Source organism: Bubalus bubalis, chromosome 3 (genome assembly GCF_019923935.1).
Source record: "Bubalus bubalis isolate 160015118507 breed Murrah chromosome 3, NDDB_SH_1, whole genome shotgun sequence".
In the NCBI taxonomy this organism is placed as follows: Eukaryota; Metazoa; Chordata; class Mammalia; order Artiodactyla; family Bovidae; genus Bubalus; species Bubalus bubalis.
Window position 1 is genome coordinate 85778940 of NC_059159.1, and position 19735 is coordinate 85798674.

The window sequence follows — 19735 nt, forward strand, 5'->3', positions numbered from 1 at the left end:
AAACCAAAAAAGAAAGTAAAAGTGCATAGAAATGATTAGAAAATGAAAACTACCATGTTCCCTATTTAATGGCCTTGCTTAGAAAGCATGGCATCAGAGAACCTACCTCAAGGTTCCACCAGACGCCATCTCAGCAAGCCCAGCAGCAGCCTCATCTTCCCCATGGCCTTCCTGCTCTCTCTACTGATGGCCCTGGTGCTGGTCAGCTATGGCCCGGGAGGATCCCTGTGCTGTGACTTGTCTCAGAACCACGTGCTGATTGGCAGGGAGAACCTCAGGCTCCTGGGCCAAATGAGGAGACTTTCCCCTCACTTCTGCCTGCAGGACAGAAAAGACTTCGCTTTCCCTCAGGAGATGGTGGAGGGTGGCCAGCTCCAGGAGGCCCAGGCCATCTCTGTGCTCCACGAGATGCTCCAGCAGACCTTCAACCTCTTCCACACAGAGCGCTCCTCTGCTGCCTGGGACACCACCCTCCTGGAGCAGCTCCGCACTGGACTCCATCAGCAGCTCGATGACCTGGACGCCTGCCTGGGGCAGGTGATGGGAGAGGAAGACTCTGCCCTGGGAAGGACGGGCCCCACACTGGCCGTGAAGAGGTATTTCCAGGGCATCCATGTCTACCTGAAAGAGAACCAATACAGCGATTGTGCCTGGGAAATCGTCAGAGTGGAAATCATGAGATCCTTCTCTTCATCAGCCAACTTGCAAGAAAGGTTAAGAATGATGGATGGAGACCTGAGCTCACCTTGACATGACTCTCAATGACTAATATTCCACATCACCCCTGCACACTCTGGTGTTGTCGTTTCAGAAGACTCTGGTTTCTTCTTTAGCCACCAGATTTGTTGAATTAACTCAGCCAATACATGTCTGTAGTAATAAGCAAGTACACATAAAAGTAATCAAGTGCAGGGGTATCAATCCATAAGCAATGACTGCCCTGATGTTATTTATTTATTCTTTATTTAGTTAATGTAATATTTTATCTCATCATATTTATATTTTCATATAAAAGATGTGTATGTTTACATTGTAGTAACACTTAGAAAATATATTTCCATATTTCATTAAAATTGTTATGTGGTTTATTTATTAAATAGTTATCAAGATAAATTTCTTGAGGTTTTCTTTTGAAAACCTAAATCCTTATTTTGTCTACATATACCTATCACAAAATAGTATTAGTTCATTTTATACTGTGGAACAGTTCTATCATTTTCTAGGAAATGTTTGTCAGAAGGTGGAATTCTGAGAGTTTTCTGTGGGTGCCATTGTTAGGACTCTGTTTTTCCTTCATGGAGCCTTGGTTGAGGAACTAAGATCCTCTAAGCTGTGGAGGGTGACAAAAACAAAAAAGTTAGAAAGGAAATTATGAAATTGCAGAAAGTGATTAGTCTTGATGTCATAGGAATAACTAACATACGTGTGGCTGAGATTTGAACAGGGGGTTAATTGCTGGAAATAGGTATGTTGTCTGTCTTTGAATAGTATCCTTTTCTAAGAAAGATTTTAAAAATCAATACATCAATCTGCTGCACAGAAAACATTGTTATTGAGGTATATCCAATTTCCCACAGTAACAAGTGGGATCATTTATAAAAACTGATTAACAAAGATCCCACCAATTTATATATTTCATTCAGCATATTTCAACTTTTATTATTTTAAGAATTTCCTATAATCTGTACTTTTCAAGTCAAAGTCTTTCTTTTCATTTTAAACTCCCCTCCCCCACACACATCCTCCATCAGGACCTTCTAACTGAGAGTCCCTTAAACGGGGAGGAATTGACTCCCCAGAGCAGGAGCATGTCTCCATTTCCTATTCACACCCAGCATCCTTCAAAATGGTAGGATACTACTGGTCCTCAGAGTTATCTATAAAAGTGTAAGTGTAATGAATATTAATAATACTATTGATAAGCTTAAAAGAATTTTACCAGTTAAACTGTTTGAAAATGACAATCTTGCTACATTTTTTGTTTTTATTTTTTGTGGGTTACTCTTGTCCTCTCAGGTGACCAGTATATTTGTTATCTGGGCATCTCTTTAGTTTTCCCTCAAGTTCCTGCATCATTTAGTCCAGTTGATTTTTCTGTCCTATGCTACAGTTTTCTCAGCTTTAAAATAAGGATATGAGAGTGGATATATGTGTACTTATTGCTGGTTTACGTTGTTGTACAGCAGAAACCAGCACAACATTGTAAAGCAATTATTCTCCAATTAAAATCAAAATAGGGATAATGAGGTTATTTTACTCCTTTCAATATACCATCTCATGTTCTGTACTCTATATGATATTAATATAACAACTAACAAAATTATCTTAAACAAGTAGATTATATAAAGCATCAAGAACACATTAAACAGCTGTGAGAGTTGTTACTATGACAGGTGTGTATTAAGCTTTCGCCGTTATTTCATGTCTACCCTAAAGATGATTAGACCATATCTGTGACTTGCTCAACTCAATTTTTAATGCAAAAATTCTACCTCTGCAAATTAGAATGTTAGTCATGTATGGATGTGAGAGTTGGACTGTGAAGAAAGCTGAGCACCGAAGAATTGATGCTTTTGAACTGTGGTCTTAGAGTCCCTTGGACTGCAAGGAGATCCAACCAGTCCATTCTAAAGGAGATCAGTCCTGGGTGTTCTTTGGAAAGAATGATGCTAAAGCTGAAACTCCAGTACTTTTGCCACCTGATGCGAAGAGTTGACTCATTGGGAAAGACTCTGATGCTGGGAGGGACTGGGGGCAGGAGGCAAAGAGGACGACAGAGGATGAGATGGCTGGATGGCATCACCGACTCAACAGATGTGGGTTTGGGTGAACTCTGGGAGTTGGCAATGAACAGGGAGGCCTGGCGTGTTGTAATTCATGGGGTCGCAAAGGGTCGGACACGACTGAGCAACTGACTGAACTGAACTGAACTGAATCTTTGCTAGTATTGTACAAAAAATATCTACACATTTTGAAATTTTACTAGCAAATAAAATAATCACATGACTGTACCAAGCACACCGAGATATTTAGTGGGCATCAAGTCAACATGCAATCAGGGCATATAAGATGCTTATTAGTTAGGAAATGGTATATTAAGTGAAAATATATATTATGCTGAAATAAAAACATCTTGATTATGAATTTTAAAGCAACTTACCTATGCAAAATGACCTTTTAAAAGAGTTAATAAAACTATGTATATTTTTTACATATACATATACGTATTTTTCTCCAATGCAAAACTATGTATAAATTTGAAAGCTTAACATAAGATCCTTAGATAAAGGAAATGAGAAGAAAAAAAGATTTTGAAAATTGAGATTAATTATTTAAGGTAGCTACTGGGTCATAAGTTTCTCAAATATGGCTTTCCCTCAATTGAACTGAGATGAAAAAGAAGTAATTTTGAAAACTTTACAGATGTTTTGCTTCCAATAAAGCCAGGAACTTAAAGTTTTGTTTGGGCATAAGGAATATTTAGACTTGATGTGAGTTTTAGACTTCTTTGTACATTTTAAAATATTTCCAACTACTTGAACGTTGCAGGAGAAATGAACCATTTATATTAAATAAAATCATTTTCCCTTTCCCCAGGGGCTCTTGTAAGTCTCAGTCTTGTCCTCAAGTCTTTCCAATGCATGGTCCCAATATCTAGATTACTGTCCAGAATGTAGATGCCTTTCCCCTCTCCCGAAATTAGTCTTTTTCCCCAGAAATAACCCAGAATCTGAACACATGCCACAACATGCTCAGATTTCCAGCCATCAGTTGCAGCATAAACGGGCACCAGTGTAAACCGCTCTGGCTAAAATCTCTTCCCAGGAAGGGGAGGATGGAAGCAGGGCAGGTGCAGAAATCAAGTTCTGAGCAAAACCCCTGCAAAGCTCCCGTGGGCAGTCTGTTCCCAAAATGAAGGTTCCTCACTGCTCCTGGGACCCCACGCGCTTCCTGGGCCCCAGAAGCACCTAGCTCAGCTGGAGGCTCCTGCCTACAGGGACTCCCCAGTTCTCCCGGTGGATGTGGCACTGGAGTTCGAGGCGCTGGACCTGGACAGGTCTACTGGGAGAGCAAGGACAGTTGCTCTGTTACAGGGAGTTCTGTGGTGGCCTCCCGGTTGCTGGAGTGCAGGAAAGGCAGATTTGAGCATCTTGTTGAGCTGGAGCCGTGGGACTGAATTTCACTGAAGTGCTGATTTGGGGGGATTCCTGGTCTCTTGGAGGGTGGCAATGGTGATGATCACCATTCTCCAGGGCTGGACAACATCACCTCCGTGTCATCAGGGAAGGGGTTGGCATCTGGTGAGCTTGGTGATGCTGCAGATGTTGGGCTGTGCCAGCCTTTATCAAGCCATTCCCAGCCCCTTCCCACAAATATGATCTTTAAATAGGTCAGAATTGTCACTTTCTGCACTTTTCCCAATTTTGTCTCCACTGAAAACCTTTTCCCTTCTATTCTGGGTATCAGAGAATGTCACAGCTTCGATGCTTCTTTTGTGTTATTACACTGGAAATGAAATATGCTCATGGAAACGTCTCAATCCAAAAGGAGATATTCATCTATATGAGTCAACTCAGCTTGAAAGAAAAACCTGAGGCTCAATCTCTCTTCTTTAGTCTAAAAGAGAACTTAGAGGTGTGACTCCATAGTCTATTGTGACAGTTTTTAAATTGCACCAATTTTTAAATTGCCACATCTCTCTGCAATTCCTTTTTAACGGTCTAATACATAAGGTTTGAATTCTTCAGTTATTTACAGGGCTATTGCTCCTGTGTTCTGGTGGTCTACAGATAATAGTGGCATAATAACGAACATGGGTTAATTCATAGAGATCTCTTCATTCTCTCACCAAACTGTGCTGACCACATACACATATGTGACAATGTGCTTGTTGATGTGGATTCCAGGAGCGTCAGGAGGGGATCATGACTGCTCTCCTGGGAGCAGGGGAGAAGACTTTGGAGGCAGGACGAGGAGGAAGGAGGCAGCATGTGCTCAGAGCAGCTGAGGGCCAGTACTCAGAGCTGATGAAGAGGAGGGACTGGGAGCAGCAGGAAGCTCTACTCTCACACAATCTGGGGCTCCTGAGTGTAGCCGGCACCAGACTTTCATTTCGTCTTCTAAAACATCAAGACAACTTTAGTAGCAGTCACAGAGGACATCCTTTAATTCAAATAATTCAAAGTTTGCAAATTAGCCTGAAAATGTGGAACTTAGTGAATGATAGCTGTCTTTCATATCAGTATAACCAATAGTAACCTCTTTACTCCACCCTCAGTCCAACCAAGAGAACTTTGAGTGCAAGTTCCTTAACACAGTCAAGGGTCTGCATGTTGAATCCCTAAGTCTTCATTCTAGGAGAGGGAATGCCCGCAGGACTATTCCCTCTATGCCCTCTATGCCCAAATTTCCTCCCTTTTGGGCAGGGCCTTGTACATAATCGAGAGAAATCCTACAGCACTTGAAGTTCTTTGCTGAGGAAGAGATTCTAGGAAAGTTGTCCACTCTCCTAGAATTTCAATGTCTTGTTCCTGGTCAGGGAACTAGATCCTACAGGCCACAACCAAGACTTCCCATGCCACAAGTAAAGATCCTATCTGAGGCAAGGAATATGGAAAAGCCAGCATGCCACAACCAAGACCTGGCACAGCCAAATAAATACATAAAATAAATGCATTTTAAATTATTAAAAAAACCAAAGAAACCCATCCCATCAATGTGATCATATCATATGGTGAGATATTAGGGAGATTAGGGTTAGCAACCAATAAAATTCAGTTATCATTTTTAAGAACATAATTATTTTTTACCAAGATTAAGATCAGGATCTTTGGAATCATTTCATTCCCTTTCATTCTAGTTTTTTCAAAGCAACTTCTCATTGCCCAGGTGGATTTGACACAGATGCACAGCAAGGCTGGTCTCCTTGACCCTGTGAGAGAGGGTTAGCGTTCTAGCAACGGGGGTTCTGATTGCCTGATTCCCATGAGCTGGTGTGTGACTTCTTCCTTCTCCCCTTACACACCACATATGGATTAAAGGAAAGAAAAATCAGGTGGCTGGTCTTACAAAGCTGAGGGCAGTCCACGGTCTGAGGACCTGGCCTTCGTTGAGCTTCTCTCAGAAGCAGCCATGTCCCAGCCTTTCTGTTGTTCATATTGACCTGATCCTTCCCCTCTGCCACAGCCTAGGCCCCAGCTATGCGGCACTGAAGTTTGCTAACCCAGAATACATCACTGTGTCAGGGGAAGCCACTTCCTTTCTTTCATATTCATGACATTGAGACTTACCCTTGTTTTCTAGTTGCCCACAAAAATACTGTGGGATTTTACTTTCTAGTAAAATTGCAAAGAGAAACAAAAAAAAATCTAACCTCTTGAAAGTGATGCAGCTCCTCGGGCTTTCTTTTCTTCCCTTTCTTGTTCTCACCTCATCATAAATTACAACCAGAGAAGGATCAGTGACACCAATCTTGTCCAATAAGTCACTAAGTGAATCTAAAAAGTTTAAATGAAAAATTACACTCAAGTAAAGGAAAGAAGGCTATTTCTCCCGGTCTAGTACCCGGGTCTCACTGCCCTGCAATCTCAGAGGAGACAGAAACAGAGGAACAGAGATGCCGGGTGGAATCAACTGCCTGAACAAACTGTAACTCACTAGATTCTGTGACATATGCTTCCAACGAGAGACAACACCAGCACTGAATCTCCTTCCTCCAGCTCAGAAACTCTGAGCAGAACAAGTGTTGAACAGTTTAAGTAAAAGAGTTGAATAATAAAAACTATACTTGGCAAAGTAGATATTATTATCTACTAAAAGCAAAATGATTGCAGTTGGAAATTCCTTCACCAACTTACACAAACAAACTTTTGCTCTCAGCATCTGAGCACTGCTGATGTTTTGGACACCTGGGATCAGAAGAGGAGGTCACCACTGAGAACTAGAGTCCTTCACACAAACACTCCAGGGGAGAGATGAAGTTCAGGAACACAATTTTTTTTCCCAACAAATAAACAAGCCCTCCACAGAAGGAGATTTTGAGGCCACAGGATGTGGTGAGCCTGCCCACAGGGAGGGAGTCCAGCAGGTGAGGAAAGGACTCTGTCACTCCAGAGGACAGGGGGTGGCTCCATGTGATCTCTCCCTTCTGAGTGAGGTGCTGCTGGAAAATACAATTATCCTGGATGTAGCGTCTCCTCACCCATGTTCCCTGAGAAGAACCAGGATTCTCGTGGGGGTACTGGCCCAGTCTGTGGAGAACGACAGGTCTCCAGCAAGAAAATGGTGGAAAGAAAGGATGATGTCTGTAATGGCCCTGACCTTGTGGTTCCCTAAAACACAGCCACATGGACCTGCAGGAACGTGTTCTAGAAGGAAGAAAAACGTGGGGTAAGCTCATGGACTGATAATAATCAGCCTCTTCTCTAAATCAAACTCTAAAGAAAACCCATCTTGTTTCAAAGAGCTCAACTGTCACAGTGATATGGTAAATCCCTAAATAAATACAGAAACCATAGGGTTGAGGGAGCCTGGCTTCCTAGGTAAAGTGAGAGGGGAAAATGGAGCCTAACATGAGGGCTACAAATGTGTTCCTGGACAAGAGGAGAGGAACATTTATGCATGAGAAAAAGGGAGCAATAATGTGTGTAATTACAAATGTACTTCAATCCTAACATAAGATGAAGACCTTTCTCATTTGATGATGAATATCCATTTGGATAGCACATATGAAGTTACTGGGAAAAGGTAAAATTAATAGTTTATAAATTGATGACAATTTCTTTGACCATCTTCAGAATACATAACAGAAAACCAAAATAGGAAGTAAAAGTGCATAGAAATGATTAGAAAATGAAAACTACCATGTTCCCTATTTAATGGCCTTGCTTAGAAAGCATGGCATCAGAGAACCTACCTAAGGTTCTACCAGACGCCATCTCAGCCAGGCCAGCAGCGGCCTCATCTTCCCCATGGCCTTCGTGCTCTCTCTACTGATGGCCCTGGTGCTGGTCAGCTACGGCCCGGGAGGTTCCCTGGGCTGTGACCTGTCTCGGAACCATGTGCTGGTTGGCAGGAAGAACCTCAGGCTCCTGGGCCAAATGAGGAGACTCTCCCCTCACTTCTGTCTGCAGGACAGAAAAGATTTCGCTTTGCCCCAGGAGATGGTGGAGGGCGGCCAGCTCCACGAGGCGCAGGCCTTCTCTGTGCTCCATGAGATGCTCCAGCAGACCTTCAACCTCTTCCACACAGAGCGCTCCTCTGCTGCCTGGGACACCACCCTCCTGGAGCAGCTCCGCACTGGACTCCATCAGCAGCTGGACGACCTGGACGCCTGCCTGGGGCAGGTGACGGGAGAGGAAGACTCTGCCCTGGGAAGGATGGGCCCCACACTGGCCGTGAAGAGGTATTTCCAGGGCATCCATGTCTACCTGAAAGAGAAGGAATACAGCGACTGCGCCTGGGAAATAGTCAGAATGGAAACCATGAGATCTTTGTCTTCATCAACCAACTTGCAAGAAAGGTTAAGAATGACGGATGGAGACCAGAATTAACCTTGACATGACTCTCACTGACTAAGATGCCACATCATCCCTACACACTCAAGTGTAGTAATTTTGGAAGACTCTGGTTCTGCTTTAGCCACGGAAGTTATTGAATTAGGCCAGTGCATAGTAATACAGTATTAGTAAGCAAGTAGATATAAAAGTACCCAGCTGCAAGGGTATCAGTCTATAAGCAATGACTGCTTTGATGTTATTTATTTATATTTTATTTATTTAATGTATTATTTTATCTCAATATTTTATATTTTCATATAAAAGATGTGTACGCTTACATTGCATTAAAATATAGAAAATATATTCCCTTTTCTCTTTGATTAAATGTAATTTGTTTTATTTATTAAATACTTATCAAGGTAAACTTCTTGAGGTTTTTTTATTTTGAAAATCTAAATACTTATTTTGTTTATATATACCTATCACAAAACAGTAATTGTTCATTTTATACTGTGGTACAGTTCCATCACTTTCTAACAAATGTCTGTCAAAAAGTGGAATTCTTCAAGCTTTCTGGTGGCACAGTTTCTAGGACTTGAGTTTTCCCTCCAGGGAGCCTTGGTGGGGAACTAAGATCCTATAAGCTGTCGAGGGTGCCAAAAAGAAAACAGGTAGAAAGGAGATTATAAAATTGTAGAAAATGATTAATTTTGATGTCATAGGCATAACTAATCTATACCCATTCATAACAGAATGATGGATAGACATATCTGAGGGACGCAGTCACCTCCTGCTGGAAAGCTGATGACATATGGTGTTGACTGGCTGCTCCTGACTCCTATTACTCTGCCTCCCACCTTCTCCTCAGCACTGCCTTACTGAGCAATTCACTCCCTTCTACAATACCTTCACTACCTCTAACACAGGAGCTCTGTTCTGTGCTGGTTTCTTCTAGCTGCATGGTGTATTCAGGGTAGAAGCCACAGGAAGAGAGCCCAAGTGAAAGGAGAGTTCTAAAAATTCTAAAACCTCTGAATCCCAGTTCTGCTATTTACCAAGAGTGTGACCCTGAAAAATCTCACAAACACACCAGGTTAGTTTCCTCATCTTTAATATGGGGACAGTAAGAGTAGTTTTCACAGGATTACTGTTTGGATTCATTGAGTCCATATCACACAAGAGGCATCAAGTGCTCCTGGCAGAAATCATCAGGACTGTGAGAATCACGGAGTGGCTGCCCTCAGGGAGGAGACACGACAGCCGCCCTGAGACAGCGACTGGAGGGCAGCACTGGAAAGGTGCTGGCCCTTTTGCAAAGGTATTTTCTTTCAACTTCGGTGGTTTCATAGTGTTTTCAGTGTGAGTCTTTTCCTTTGCTGTATGCTGAAGAGAATTCTGATTTCTGGGTTTCATATCTCTAAAAAGCACTCCTATGAGTTCGTAACTATGGAATGAGGTTCATGACATTGTACAGGAGACAGGGATCAAGACCATCCCCATGGAAAAGAAATGCGAAAAAGCCAAATGGCTGTCTGGGGAGGCCTTATAAATAGCTGTGAAAAGAAGAGAAGCCAAAAGCAAAGGAGAAAAGAAAAGATATAAGCATCTGAATGCAGAGTTCCAAAGAAGAGCAAGGAGAGATAAGAAAGCCTTCCTCAGCAATCAATGCAAAGAAATAGAGGAAAACAACAGAATGGGAAAGACTAGAGATCTCTTCAAGAAAATTAGAGATACCAAGGGAACATTTCATGCAAAGATGGGCTCGATAAAGGATAGAAATGGTATGGACCTAACAGAAGCAGAAGATATTAAGAAGAGATGGCAAGAATACAGAGAAGAACTGTACAAAAAAGATCTTCATGACCCGGATAATCATGATGGTGTCATCACTGACCTAGAGCCAGACATCCTGGAATGTGAAGTCAAGTGGGCCTTGGAAAGCATCACTATGATCAAAGGTAGTGGAGGTGATGGAATTCCAGTTGAGCTATTTCAAATCCTGAAAGATGATGTTATGAAAGCGCTGCACTCAATATGCCAGCAAATTTGGAAAACTCAGCAGTGGCCACAGAACTGGAAAAGGTCAGTTTTCATTCCGATCCCAAAGAAAGGCAATGTCAAAGAAAGCTCAAACTACCGCAAAATTGCACTCATGTCAAAGGCTAGTAAAGTAATGCTCAAAATTCTCCAAACCAGGCTTCAGCAATATGTGAACCGTGAACTTCCAGATTTTCAAGCTGGTTTTAGAAAAGGCAAAGGAACCAGAGATTAAATTGCCAACATCCGCTGGATCATGGGAAAAGCAAGAGAGTTCCAGAAAAACATCTATTTCTGCTTTACTGACTATGCCAAAGCCTTGGACTGTGTGGATCACAATAAACTGTGGAAAATTCTGAAAGAGATGGGCATACCAGACCACCTGATCTGCCTCTTGAGAAATCTGTATGCAGGTCAGGAAGTAACAGTTAGAACTGGACATGGAACAACAGACTGGTTCCAAATAGGAAAAGGAGTACGTCAAGGCTGTATATTGTCACCCTGCTTATTTAACTTATATGCAGAGTATATCATGAGAAACGCTGGGGTGGAAGAAGCACAAGCTGGAATCAAGATTGCTGGGAGAAATATCAATAACCTCAGATATGCAGATGACACCACCCTTAGGGTAGAAAGTGAAGTGGAACTAAAGAGCCTCTTGATGAAAGTGAAAGAGGAGAGTGAAAAAGCTGGCTTAAAGCCCAACATTCAGAAAACTAAGATCATGGCATCTGGTCCCATCACTTCATGGGGAATAGATGGGGAAACTGGAAACAGTGTCAGACTTTATTTTTTGGGGCTCCAAAATCACTGCAGATGGGGATTGCAGCCATGAAATTAAAAGATGCTTACTCTTGGAAGGAAAGTAATGACCAACCTAGATAGCATATTCAAAAGCAGAGACATTACTTTGCCAACAAAAGTCCATCTAGTCAAGGCTATGGTTTTTCCAGTGGTCCTGTATGGATGTGAAAGTTGGACTGTGAAGAAAGCTGAGCGCTGAAGAATTGATGCTTTGGAGCTGTGGTGTGGGAGAAGGCTCTTGAGAGTCCCTTGGACTGCAAGGAGATCCAACCAGTCCATTCTGAAGGAGATCAGTCCTGAGTGTTCTTTGGAAGGAATGATGATAAAGCTGAAACTCTAATACTTTGGCCACCTCATGTGAAGAGTTGTCTCATTGGAAAAGACTCTGATTCTGGGAGGGATTGGAGGCAGGAGAAAAAGGGGATGACAGAGGATGAGATGGCTGGATGGTATCACCAACTCGATGGACAAGAGTTTGGATGAACTCCAGGAGCTGGTTATGGACAGGGATGCCTGGCGTGTTGCAATTCATGGGGTCACTAAGAGTCAAACATGACTGAGCAACTGAACTGAACTGAATGGAGAAACAGACATAGAGAATAAACTGATGGACATGGGGAGAGGGGACAGGGTGAGATGTATGGAGAGAGTAACAAGGAAACTTACATTACCATATGTAAATTAGATAGCCAAGGGGAATTTGCTGAATGGCTCATGAAACTCAAACAGGGGCTCTGTATCAACCTAGAGGGGTGGGATGGGGAGAAAGATGGGAGGGAGTTTCAAAAGGGAGCGGATATATGTATACCTATGTCTGATTAATGTTGAGGTTTGATAGAACACAACAAAATTCTATAAAGCAATTATCCTCAATAAAATAATAAATTTTAAAAAATCAGTAGCTTTCACATTTAAGTTATAGCTTAAAATTTTATGTGATTCTCAACTCTACATTGAATACAAAGAGTAATATTTACACTTCCTTTTTCTATGTACAGAGAAAAGATATCCATAGAGTACATAAAAACATACCCAGTATATCTGTGCTATCAAAATTTCACAATCAGGGCACCTAAAATATACCTAAAAAGGCTCTGTGGTCAGAAGAAAGAAGGGCAACATGAAAAAAAAAATGATTGAGAAATGCTGCCTTACCCTATTTGGAGAGTGTAAAATGAAAACCAAAAACAAAAGTAGAAAGCAAGAGGGAACTTTCAGAAAATGGAAACCATGGGCTCCTACTTAAGACACAGGCCTGAAGGAAGGTCTTCAGAGAACAAAGAGCAAGTTCACAGAGTCACCCACCGCCCCAGGCCACAAGCATCTGCAAGGCCCCTGATGGCCCCAGCCTGGTCCTTACTCCCGGCCCTGCTGCTGCTCAGCTGCAATGCCATCTGCTCTCTGGGCTGCCATCTGCCTCACACCCACAACCTGGCCAACAGGAGGGTCCTGACACTCCTGCGACAACTGAGGAGGGTCTCCCCTTCCTCCTGCCTGCAGGACAGAAATGACTTCGCATTCCCCCAGGAGGCGCTGGGTGGCAGCCAGTTGCAGAAGGCTCAGGCCATCTCTGTGCTCCACGAGGTGACCCAGAACACCTTCCAGCTCTTCAGCACAGAGGGCTTGGCCACCACGTGGGACCAGAGCCTCCTGGACAAGCTCCGCGCTGCACTGGATCAGCAGCTCACTGACCTGCAAGCCTGTCTGAGGCAGGAGGAGGGGCTGCGAGGGGCTCCCCTGCTCAAGGAGGACGCCAGCCTGGCTGTGAGGAAATACTTCCACAGACTCACTCTCTATCTGCAAGAGAAGAGACACAGCCCTTGTGCCTGGGAGGTTGTCAGAGCACAAGTCATGAGAGCCTTCTCTTCCTCAACAAACTTGCAGGAGAGATTCAGGAGAAAGGACTGACACACACCTGGTTCAACATGGAAATGATTCTCATGGACCAACAGACCACACTTCCTCCTGCACTGCCATGTGGAAGACTCATTTCTGCTGTCATCATGGCCTGAATTGATTCAATTTGTCGAATATTTCCTGGAATATTAAGTGACATTATGTTCTACTCTACAGGCACTTGGTCCTCACAGATGCTGAAGCTGATCTATCTACTTATTCACTACCTGGACCATTATTTATGTCTTTTAGTATTTATCTATTTATAAATATTTAAGTGATCTTATTGTTATAATATTATGTATGTGTATTTATGGGAAAATGTATATTTTGTATTTAGTTAGTTTATGATTTTTCTTCATTCACTAAATTATTACTGTAAAAAACTTACTTTGTTTTTTCCCTAAAACACCAAGCCTGAATGGCTGCTTGATTTAAAAAATGCATTTTGTAAGTCCTTGTCCTTTCTTTAGGATTTGGATGTTAGAAGTAAAAAATCATGAGCTCTACCTATGTTTTTTGTTGCTCTGAGGACCTCGAAGTGAACACAACTACTCCAATACGTTTTGTAACTCAGATTTTTTCAAAAGAAAAGTAACCTAAAAGCAATGATCATAAAAATCCATGCTTCAGGATTTGATGAGGGCTTGGGAAGGGCTTTCTGCCTCTTGTTGATTGTCCAAGTTGTTTCCCTGGAAGTGGTAGAGATGCTTGAAGAGATGGTGGTCAGTTGGCAAAAGGTCAGGTGAATATCTTACCTTTACACTCAAATATCACAGTCATTCACCTCCTCCCGGTGTAGGAATCCCCAGCATGCTCTCCTCATTCACTCTGCATGAAGGTGTCCTCTTCATTCATATAGCTGTTTCATTCTCCATTATGGTTTCTGGTTGTCATCTGGTTTCCTTTAAGACTGCAAAGCCACCAACTGAAAGCAGAACCTGAGTGAAACTTCTAGATTTGTCAGGCACTCCCCTATGAAATCACCTGCTCTGCCTGCCAAGCACTGCAGGTCCAGACTGCCCAGCCTCAAAGAGAAACATGGTAAATAGAGGGAACCCCGCACCACAGTGAACAATGGTGGAGACTCCAGGGGCTCCTCTGTGCCTCCACCTGGCTCTTCCACGTGCTGATTGCACTAGGAGGAGCTTGCCTGGGTCAGGAGTCTCACTTGCTCAAAAAGCCCAAAGTGCAGGAAACTTGGAGTTGAAAATCAGCAGCAGTTTGAGAAATCTGAAGGAGAACAGAGAAGTGTAAAGTGTTCCCTGGAACAGCGGCAGGTCCTCAGGACATGGAACAACACAGATGAGCTGCACTGGGGCAAGAGGGCCACTCCTGTCACAGCTGCAGACACGTTTCCTCCTTAGGACCCAGCAAGGTACCTCAGAGCAGAGCAAGATGTACCTGGGGACAATGCAATCCAAGGAAGTTCTTAAATTCCTCCATAATGTCTTTGCATCTTTGAGAGACAAAATCAAACGAGCTTGAATAAAAGCCGCACAGGCAGGCCTTTAGAACATTCATTAACAGTGGGACAGAGCCATCCCCCCAGGACATATGTCAGTAATGTGCAGACTGGGAGATCGCAATTTCTCAAAGTAACAAAGATCTTTGTGGAAATTCGTGTATTTAATCTAGGCAATTTTGAAGGAGGACGTTGATGGATCAATCATCTTTCTCTTCTTCCCAGTTGGGACACATAGCACATATAGCTACATGTAAAGTCAGAGGGGCATTTTTTTATATAATTTAATTTATTTATTCATTTTTCACTGTACTGGGTCTTCATAGCTGCATGAACTTTTGCCCTAAGCTGGGCTTCTCTCTAGTGGTGGTGCACAGGCTTCTCATTGCAGTAGGTTCTCTCGTTGAGGAGCTTGGGCTCTAGGGCACTCGGGCTTTAGTGGTGGCGGTCCCGGGGTCTGGAGCACAGGCTCAATGGCTGTGGTGCACGGGCTTCACAGCCTCTAGACCACTTGTAGTCCTATGTGTCCCCTGCCTTGGCAGGCAGATTCCTTACCACTGAGGCACCAGGGGAGCTCCTCAGAGGACATTTAAAGTACATTGAGAGGTGTAGAAAACTTCTTGAGGATTAGGGTCCTAAAACAAGTAAAAAACATTCCTTTATTACTGGTAAAAGTATCAGTTTATTAACAAATTATTTTCTAAATAACTTTTCAATGTCAATTCTATACTATTACTTAATGATATTTAATAAGTTGATCTAGAAATTAAAAAAAAAGATAACTACATAAGGCATTGAGGCTTACTTCACAAGTCAAGCCAGTCTCTCCCTGCTAAGGAGAAAAATCTTCACTGCTTCTGTCTAGGAAGCACATATATTTTTCCCTCTTTGTCACACACAGGCCTCCTCAACAGCCACATCCTGAGCAGAAGCTGGAAAACAAGGAGCAGAGGTTCTTCACTGGACTCGACACCAGGATGACCCATCTGGACTGGAGGTGAGCAATGCGGGTGTCCTCCGTTAGAATGAGAACAGCAGGCTGTGGGAGTTCATTTTTTCAGGAGGACTTGCTGAGGACTACAGGCTGGAGGTCAGCCTCTCTTCTGCTCTAAGGGACTGCTCCACGGATGTCGGGGAGGTCAGTACGCATGTGATTGTGGTGAAGGGGTGACGTGCAGATAAGCTCACATCTTGGGAGAATGTGGCTGAGAATCCGGAGGAACAGATGTCTCTCTGAAGGATTTTAGAGCTTTTCTACCCATGAGAAGGTGCAAAATTGGGTTCATAAATTTCCTCTGGAAATTATCTGACTCTCTGCTGACCTGCTGTCAGAGCACAGAGTGCCTCGTTCCTGATCTCCATCCTGAACTCCTATCAGGGTGTGTTGGAGGTCAGGGACTGCAGTGAGTAGTGACTTCATTCTGCAGAACCTGATCATGAAAGATGTTTTCATTGTCATCCTGAAGGAGCAACGTCAGAGCTCATGTGGCGAGAAACTGTTGGATGCTTTTTCTTTGTACTTAAACTCACAAGAAAGGTCAAGAGTTTAAAATATATAGAAAAGAGGGCTCACTTCTCATAGGGATAATAAAGTTATTTCACTATATTTCATTGAAGAAGCCACTCATAAAAGCTTAGACTTCCTTCTGCGCGGCTTGTGTGATTGCACTTCCCCAACTAGGGATCCAGGGATTGAAATCAGGTCACAGCAGTGAAAGTGTTGGATCCTAACCACTAGCCAATGAGCAAACACCTGCTTTTTTTTTTTAAGCTGGCAGAACAATCTATTCCCTTCTAACTACTTAATAGTGATTTCGTCTATTTAAATTAAATCTTAGTTCTGCTGACTTCAGACAACACCCTGTGGCCCTACAAAACAATAGATACTGGCCCCTTGGCATTTGAAATGGACAGCATATTGAAAAGCAGAGACATTACTTTGCCAACAAAGGTCTGTCTAGTCAAGGCTATGGTTTTTCCAGTGGTCCTGTATGGATGTGAAAGTTGGACTGTGAAGAAAGCTGAGCACCGAAGAATTGATGCTTTTGAACTGTGGTGTTGGAGAAGACTCTTGAGAGTCCCTTGGACTGCAAGGAGATCCAACCAGTCCATTCTGAAGGAGATCAGTCCTGGGTGTTCTTTGGAAGGAATGATGCTAAAGCTGAAATTCCAGTACTTTGGCCACCTCATGCGAAGAGTTGACTCATTGGAAAAGACTCTGATGCTGGGAGGGATTGGGGGCAGGAGGAGAAGGGGACAACAGAGGATGAGATGGCTGGATGGCATCACTGACTCGATGGACGTGAATCTGAGTGAACTCCGGGAGTTGGTGATGGACAGGGAGGCCCGGGGTACTGTGATTCATGGGGTTGCAAAGAGTCGGACACGACTGAGCGAATGAACTGAACTGAACTGAAGGGGTCTTTGTCATCTCATTCTCCTCCTCACTTACTTCATTGGTTCCTTAATGTCATATTGATTTTCACCCTTTCTTTAATTTTTTTAATGGGATCCTTCAGACAAATCAAAGCCCCCAAGGTTTGCCATTGAATCTTTGCTACTATTGGAATAGTTCATTTGTCCAGATTTATGTTGTCCTCCAGGATTATAAGTACGTGTGACCTAAGAGTTAATGAGAGGATTCAGTTAAAATTCTAAAGAACTTGGAAAGTGGCTAGTCCATTAGTAGCAAGCAATAAAATTCAGTGATTATTTTAATATCATAATTACTATTTCCCTCATTAAGACCAGGGTCTTTTGGAATCATTTAATTCCATTTCCTTTTAGTTTTTCTCAAAGCATCTTCTCATTGCCTGGGTGGATTTGTTACCTAGGCAGATGCTCAGGAAGGTTGGGCTCCAAGACACTGCCAGAGGATTAGTGTTCTAGCAATTGGCATTCTAGTTGTTCACCTCTTGTTAGGTGGTGGGTTTGACTTCTTCCTTCTCTCCTGAAACTAATCCTACATGGATTAACTGAAAGAAAACTGAGATAGCCGATCTTCCAAAGCAAAGGGCAGTCAACTGACCCAGGATTTGGCCTTCGTTGAGCTTCTGTCAGAAGCAGCCATGCCCCAAGCTCCGTGTTGTTCATACTGGCCTCATGCTTCCCCGCTGCCACAGCCTCGTCCCCAGCTGTGCTGCACTGAATTTGCTAACTCAGAATAAGTCATTCTATCAGGGGAAACTACTTCCCTTCTTTCAGACATTCAGAATACATTAGTTTTCTCTTTGCCCACAAAACAACTGTGGACTTTTACTTTCCAGGGAAGTGTCAAAGGGAAACAACAACAGCAAAAAAAAAATTAAAGTTTTGAAATGATAGAGCTACAGCCTCTCTGCCTTTCTTTGCTGTATTCTTCTTACCTCAACGTGAATTAGAACCAGAGCAGGAGCAGCAAGACAAATCCTGACCAACAAGTCACTAAAAGAATGTAGAAACTTTAAGTAAAAAATTACACTCAAGTAAAGGAAAGAAGGCTATTTCTCCCTGAACGAGAACCTGGCTCTCACAATCCTAAATTCTCAGAGGGAGAAAGAAACAGAGGAACAGAGATGCCCAGTGGAATCAACTGCCTGAATGAACAACTGTAACTCAATAGATTCTGTGACATAAGCTTCCAGTGAGAGACTACACCATCACTGAATCTCATTCTTCCAACTCAGAAACGCTGAGCAGAACAAGTCTTGAACAGTTTAAGTAAAAGGATTGAATAATAAAACTATACTTGGCAAAGCAGATAATTGCAGTTGGAAATTCCTCTACCAACTTGCAGAAATACATATTTGCTCTCAGTATCTGAGCACTGCTGACACTTTGGACGTCTGGGGACATGGGTCAGGAGAAGAGGAGGTCACCACTGAGAACTAGGGTTCTTCACACAAACACTGCAGGGGAGAGGATGGGGGTTTAGGAAGACGATTTATTCTCCCAACAAATAAACAAGCCCTCCACAGAAAGGAGATTTTCAAGTCCACAGGATGTGGTGAGCCTGTCCTCAGGGAGGGAGTCCAGAAGGGGAGGAAGGGCCTCTGTCACTCTAGAGGACAGGGGGTGGTTCCATGTGATCTCTCCCTTGTGAGTGAGGTGCTGCTGGGAAAATACAATTATCCTGGATTTGGAGTCTCCTCTCCAATGTTCTCTAAGAACCAGGATTCTGGTAGGAGTATTGGCCCAGTCTGTGGACGACGACAAGTCTCCAGTAAGAAATGGTGGGAAAAAATGATGATATCTGTAACAGTCCTGACCTCAGGTCCCTGAAGCACAGCCAAATGGACCTGCAGGAATGTGTTCCAGAAGGAAGAGAAACAGGGCAGGAGTTCATGGACTCATAATAATCAGCCTCTTCTCTAAATCAAACACTCAAGAAAACTCATCATTTGTTTCGAAGAACTTAATTGACAGAGTGATCTGGTAAATCCCTGAATAAATACGGAAACCACAGAGCTGAGGGAGCCTCTATTCCCATGTAAAGTAAGAGGGGAAAAAGGAGCCTAATATCAGGGTTCCTGATGTGTTCACAGATAAGAGGAGAGCAACATTTATGCATGAGAGACAAAGAGCAATAAGGTATATAATTACAAATGTCCATTAATTCTGACTTAAGACAAAGACCTTTCTCATTTGATTGATAAATATCCATTTAGATGGGTACATTTGAAGTTATTAGGAAGTAGGAAAAATTAATAGTTTAGATTGATGACATTTTCTTTGATCATACTGTGAATACATAAATGAAAATCAAAAAAGGAAGTAAAAGTGCACAGAAATGACTAGAAAATGAAAACTATCATGTTCCCTGTTTAATGGCCTTGCTAGAAAGCATGGCATCAGAGAACCTACCTCAAGGTTCCACCAGAGTCCGTCTCAGCCAGCCCAGCAGCAGCTTCATCTTCCCCATGGCCTTCATGCTCTCTCTACTGATGGCCCTGGTGCTGGTCAGCTATGGCTCGGGAGGATCCCTGGGCTGTGACCTGTCTCAGAACCATGTGCTGGTTGGCAGGAAGAACCTCAGGCTCCTGGGCCAAATGAGGAG

General features: G+C 42.9%; 3 protein-coding genes across 3 annotated transcripts; all 3 read left to right on the forward strand.

Annotated features, from left to right (window-relative positions):
* Nucleotides 1–79: 79 nt before the first annotated feature.
* LOC102391191 (interferon omega-1-like) lies at nt 80–750 on the forward strand. The gene has a single exon (XM_044939787.2). The coding sequence runs from the start codon at nt 88–90 to the stop codon at nt 748–750; it is 663 nt and encodes a 220-aa protein (XP_044795722.2). The 5' UTR covers nt 80–87.
* A 7171-nt stretch (nt 751–7921) lies between these two features.
* Nucleotides 7922–8705, forward strand: LOC112583547 (interferon omega-1-like). The gene has a single exon (XM_044939788.2). It carries the CDS (start codon nt 7971–7973, stop codon nt 8550–8552), a length of 582 nt encoding a protein of 193 aa, XP_044795723.2. The 5' UTR covers nt 7922–7970; the 3' UTR covers nt 8553–8705.
* A 3972-nt stretch (nt 8706–12677) lies between these two features.
* On the forward strand, nt 12678–13517 carry LOC102393818 (interferon alpha-H-like). The gene has a single exon (XM_006080239.4). It carries the CDS (start codon nt 12678–12680, stop codon nt 13245–13247), a length of 570 nt encoding a protein of 189 aa, XP_006080301.3. The 3' UTR covers nt 13248–13517.
* The last annotated feature ends 6218 nt before the right edge of the window (nt 13518–19735 follow it).

Coding starts and splice junctions, on each gene's coding strand:
- LOC102391191 (XM_044939787.2), top strand. CDS start 88: ATGGCATCAGAGAACCTACCTCAAGGTTCCACCAGACGCCATCTCAGC.
- LOC112583547 (XM_044939788.2), top strand. CDS start 7,971: ATGGCCTTCGTGCTCTCTCTACTGATGGCCCTGGTGCTGGTCAGCTAC.
- LOC102393818 (XM_006080239.4), top strand. CDS start 12,678: ATGGCCCCAGCCTGGTCCTTACTCCCGGCCCTGCTGCTGCTCAGCTGC.